Below are 6,009 nucleotides of genomic sequence, written 5' to 3' on the forward strand. Positions count from 1 at the left end.
ACATATAAAAGATATAAGGGACACAAAATACATTCTATCAGGCAGAACTCTATTTCACTGAAAACAATACATATATATACACATATATACTGTATATACTGTATATACATATGTAATTTAATTAATTAATTATAACAAATTTACAATTAAAATTAATTAATGTATATATATATTAATTATAATTGTAAATTTGTTATAATAAATAAATTAAATATATTATTATAATTTCTTATAATTGTTATATATACAGTATAAATTATACAATTATAATAATTTAAGAATAACTATCTTGTGATATTTGTCAATTCAGAACAATAAGGCTCAATTAACACATGATAGCAATTTCCCTTTGTGAATAATGATCACACAAGTTATCTACAAAGAAAACATTGTCAATGCAGTCTGGTTTCAAATCTAACTGTGTCCAGTTTTTTGCAAACAAACTGATGATTAAATGATCTCTAAATAAACTGATAATGTAATCAGCCCCTCTGCTCTTCCTGCTGGAGGATCCCCATGGGACCACTGGCCTTGCATTTATCGACCAATCGGCTCGTGTGAGAGGAAAAACACGACAGCAGGCTCGAGCGGAGGGGCGCGCGTCGCGCAGGGCTGGCACGCGCAGAGAAGACATAGCTGCGACACTGCTGGCGAGGCGAAGACGCGTCTACGGCCGAGAGGATGCAGTGAAGGAAGAAGCCTCAATTTCCCCGCTAATTTACGCCGGTGAGCCACGGCAACTATAAGAAAATATCGACGAAAATGAGCGTGGTCAAGGCTGGGCACGACGGCAGGGTCGACGGCGGGAGAGGCAGCCACATCGACGGCAGCGGCGGCGGCGGCGGCGGCTCCCGAGGCTCCAGCAGTGCGCTCAGCCTCCCAACAACAGCGGCGGCAGCAGCAGCAGCAGTCGGACCAAAGATGCCAGATACCAGCAACAGCTCCAGCAGCAGAGGCATCATGGTGGGTCGATGCTGAAACAACCATCACTCAACGAGCCCGCCGACGTCGTGCGACGGGCTCTGGACTTCAAGTGCCAAGGGACCCAGTGCTACAAAGATAAGAAGTACCGAGAGGCGATTGGCAAGTATCACCGCGCTCTGCTGGAGATAAAGGGGCTGTGTAGGGTGCTGGGGGATCCGGACACCACCTCCAAGCCCCCGTCCCCCCTCCTACCAACCATCAGCAAGTCCAGCACGCTGACAGATGAGCAGAAGGGGGCCATGGAGAATGCAGAGCTGGAGTGTTACAACAGCTTGGCCGGTAAGAGACGTTTCTCTCTCTCTCTTTCTCTCTCTCACACACACACGCACACACACACACTACACTATACTTATCTGCTGTCTGGGAATACTCCTGATCTCATGAATAATTCATAAGGAGTATGAGTCATTCTTAGGCTTACCCCACTATCTGCCTCACTTTTTTTGATGGCCACTTTATATTGATGGTATATTTCTTCACCCCTTTGGCAAATTCAGTCATTGTATTTGTTAAATAGCCATTAAAGAACTAACCCAAAAAATCCATTGTCTCTTGGTGCCAGACAGAACACACATTAGCACTTCTGCTGTATAATGAAATACAAACATTGGCTCATGCAGTTTTATATCAGTAACTTCTTTTTTTTCCCCCCTCTCTATCTTTTCCTCTTATCCCACTGTAGCCTGCCTGCTGCAAATGGAGCTGGTGAACTATGAACGGGTGAAGGAATACTGTCTGAAAGTGCTTCATAAGGAAGGGAAGAACTTCAAAGCTCTGTACCGATCCGGCGTTGCGTACTACCACCTAGGAGACTTCCAGAAGGCCCTGTACTACCTGAAGGAGTCACAAACAGGAACCATCAGGTCAGGACTGAGTGCTGTCTCAATGCTGTATGTCTTCCATGGCAAATGTGCACTGCAGATCAGACCACAGTAATACCCAATGTAATAGGGTTTTGCAGCCACCTTCTACTTCCACTCAACTACATTTCAGAGGGAAATACTGCACTTTCCACTGAATGTATTTACATTCATAGTAGGGCTGGGCGAAAGGGAGAAAATTATATATCACGATATTCTTGACCAGATACCTCAGTATCGATATTGCGGTAATATTCTAGGGTTGACAATTGGTCCTTTGACAAAATATCTTCACACTTAGATTTTAGATAAATAATCATAATAAATGTGGACATATTACTGATGATATGTGGTCTAGACCTACTCTATCTGATAAGTGTCTCGAGATAACTCTTGTTATAAATTGATTCTATAAATAAAATTGAATTGAATAATGTCTAAGTGGGGGAAAAGGTAAATATAAGAACAGTAACAACAGTCTGGTAAGTTCAGAAACTGACAACTTTACTGTAATGCCGCCTTTAAAACCAGGAAAAGACAACTCTTATGTCATATAACGATATTACAATATCCCAAATCTAAGATGATATCTAGTCTCATATCATAATATTGATATAATATCAATATTTTGCCCAGCCTTAATTTATAGTTAATGGTTACTTTACATGTTACACACACAAAATATGTGATCAACATAGAAAAGATGCATTATCATAGATTAAACTGCCCAACAGTAGGCTAAAATGAAATAGCTCAACCAAGCTGCAACATTAAAATGCTGCTTACATATTAATGCATCAGTAAAAAATGATCCAGTAATATATATGAAGAAACAACTTCAACAGAATTCATAGAAGGCAGCAGACATTTGTATTTGCTGTAGCAGGAAAAGCACACGTGTTACCTAACATTAATGATGGCTCTGTTCATGTGTGACAGTGACCCAGCATGCACAGCTTCCAAGTGGACCCTGAATTTGAAGCAGCTGATGGAATTTTTCCATTATTTATTTTATTATTTACACCTGTTTTTTTCCTGTCGTAACATGTCAAAATGGCCTAAAGACAAGCTGGCAGGGACCTGAGAAAAAGGGGCAGATATATATAATGTATATTTATGCTAGAAAGCTAATTAGGGCGTTGGTGGGTGTGGAAGTCAGGTAACGACTGACGTTGGGAAACACTGAGGACCATGCAGGACCTGAGAGGACTAGCAAGTGACTACAGGAAAAATGGTGTCAGGATATAAAACATTTGTACAGCTGATTCTCGTAATAGGTTAAATCCCTCATTGTTTCCGTTCAGTAACTAGCTTGCAGTGTTTATATCCTTTTAGATTAATTGAAAACCATTTGTGATGTGGTCTATCTCAGAGTGCTATAGTGCGTGTGTGTTTTTCCGATTGATCAACGAAAGACTAATCAGACGTTTCATTTACGAGATTTTTCCGGTGTCGCCGGAGGTTTCAGCCGGATGTCCATCATGTCCCGTAAATCCAGACAGCTAGCTAGACTATCTGTCCAATCTGAGTTTTCTGTTGCACGACTAAAACAACTTTTCAACACACACGTTTCACCAAAACAAGTTCCTTCCCGAGGCCACTTTACAGAGGCACCGAGACCTTCCTCCTCCGCTGCGCTGTGGAGGAAGGTCTGGCAAAGAGAACCTGGACAAATCAACATCAATTGTCAAATGTGAAGGTAGAATCAATCACTTTGAGGAATCATCTGTGATAAATTATTATAAACTCTAAGTTAATGCTATTTACTAGCTTCTGTTTTAAATGGCTCATCTCTTTGCATTGAGTAATTTGCTGTTGTCAAATAAATGTAAAATAACTGCAGTTTTGTTCATGTTTCACCTGATTGATAGCCTAATTGTTTGCCAGGTTAAACTGAACTGTGTATCTGTAAAAAAAACATTCATAGTGCCTGAAAAAACACTTCCAAAAAATATTTCCTGTAGCCACATTACCATGTCAATCACCGACTGCAGTTTACGTGGATGATTTATGAGCATATTGATGGACCTTTTCCTGTCTGAGCAGGAAATAAATCAGCCTTTTCCTGTCTTTGTTTTCCAGACACCAATGCCATCCGCTACATCCAGCTGACAGAGATGAAGATTCGCCGGAACGCTCAAAGGGAAAAGAAAGAGGCGACATAAGCACTGGCCGTGTGACGACTTCTCACCCGGCGTACGTCCCAGCCCTGCTGTGTGCCACCCAGACCTCACACACCATGGTTCAGAGGTCTTGGTGTGAAACGATATTTGTTTGCTTTTGCCTTGCACAGCATCCGGTTTCCAGTTATGTGATTGAACTTCATCGTTGCGTGCTTGAAGCATTTAAAAAAAAAAAAAAAAACCATTCATCAGTATCAGATTCTGAGTTTCTGTCTCCGAACCGATAAATGTATCTAGTATGAATCCATCCCAAGTGTTTTTTACCCATTACGAACAGATGCACTGCCAGTCCAAACATTGCACTTACAGGCCAACACTTGTGATAAGAGACAGGAGCAACAAGTTCCATAGTGAGTCCAGCATGTCTGCAGGCGAGTGGAACTGTAAAATAGCACGTGCCCTCGCTCAAGATGTCTCTCCAATGCCATGGAGTAAATGAGTAACAACCACCTACACCACCATACTTTGGTTTTGAAAGTACAAGAGAAACATTTTTCTATATCTCTCAATTTTATCTGAAGCAAAGGTGCTTTCATTGAGTAGGTTTCTAACTCACAATGTGTAGGCAAGAGCACATGCTCAGCACCTGCTAATAGCAGTATGAACGTAAGAGACATATCACAAAATGTAAATAGGCTACTTTATATAAATCATGAAAAATGTAATGGAGAGACAAGCAATGTGCTTATTGATGCCAAAACACTTCATTCACAGCAATTACTGTATGTTTACTGTAAAGGTATGCGTGTAACAAATGTGTCTATTGATTGGAGTATTTTTTGTTGTTGTGATGAAGCAGTGGATTTCCCTTTAATTTTTCATGTTCATTTTTCACCTGTGTTCCTCAAAAAAAGCTAAAATAGATCTATGGAAAAATGCTGATGAAAGCACATGTGTAAATAAATAAGTGAACCAAAGCTGATTGAAAGGATTTTAACTGAATTAAAGATATTTTACCCAGCAATATCCCAAAAAAAACCAGAAGGTTGTTGAACAAGATTTAGGTATTTCAGAATCCTTAAAGGTCTCATAACATGAAAACTTCCCTTTATGAGATTTTTAACATTAATATGAGTCCCCCCGGCCTGCCTATGGTCCCCCAGTGGCTAGAAATGGTGATAGGTGTAAACTTAGCCCTGGGTATCCTGCTCTGCCTTTGAGAAAATGAAAGCTCAAACGGGCCGAGCTGGAACCTTGCTCCTAATGAGGTCATAAGGAGCAAGGTTACCTCCCCTTTCTCACCTTTCTCTGCTTTGCCCGCCCAGAGAATTTGGCCCCCCCATGAATGTAAATGTGCTGTATTTATATAGCGCTTTAACAACTGCTCAAAGCGCTTTTACATCTACAGGAAACATTCACCATTCACACACATTCATACACTGTGGCCGGGGCTGCCGTACAAGGTGCCACCTGCTCATCAGATAAACATTCATACACATTCACACTCCGATGCGCAGCACCGGGGGTAACTCGGGGTTCAGTGTCTTGCCCAAGGACACTTCGACAATGACTGCAGGGGCAGGGATCGAACCACCAGGCAACCGCTCTACCACTGAGCCACAGCCGCCCCATTAGAGAGAGACATCATGGCTTTCAAACGAGCCAGAGTGGCAGTTGGTCAAGGTCACACCCCCAGCCTCCACCTTGCCGCTGCCCCCCCCCCCCCAAAAGCTACAGACTCATAATGGCACATAATAAGGAAAGCTCATTGTGGGACTGGCTCTAGTGGCTGGAATTCTGCACCAAGGCTGAATTTTGGGAAAGAGACGTGAGATACAGTATTAGGGGACCACTAAGGTCTGTATAAAAGAGACTTCAGATACAGTATTAGGGGACCACTAAGGTCTATATAAAAGAGACTTCAGATACAGTATTAGGGACCACTAAGGTCTATATAAAAGAGACTTCAGATACAGCATTAGGGGACCACTAAGGTCTAAATAAAAGAGACTTCAGATACAGTATTAGGGGACCACTAAGGT

At 41.7% G+C, this 6,009-nt stretch overlaps 1 protein-coding gene across 1 annotated transcript; it reads left to right on the forward strand.

Annotated features, from left to right (window-relative positions):
- The first annotated feature begins 376 nt into the window (after positions 1-376).
- ttc9 (tetratricopeptide repeat domain 9) lies at positions 377-4,208 on the forward strand. The gene is given in 5 exon segments (XM_032499755.1): positions 377-840; positions 843-1,263; positions 1,667-1,826; positions 1,828-1,847; positions 3,927-4,208. Coding segments are annotated over 5 exon segments (762 nt in total). The 5' UTR covers positions 377-762; the 3' UTR covers positions 4,010-4,208.
- Positions 4,209-6,009: the final 1,801 nt, after the last annotated feature.

The sequence above is a fragment of the Etheostoma spectabile genome, chromosome 20 (assembly GCF_008692095.1).
Source record: "Etheostoma spectabile isolate EspeVRDwgs_2016 chromosome 20, UIUC_Espe_1.0, whole genome shotgun sequence".
Lineage (NCBI taxonomy): Eukaryota > Metazoa > Chordata > Actinopteri > Perciformes > Percidae > Etheostoma > Etheostoma spectabile.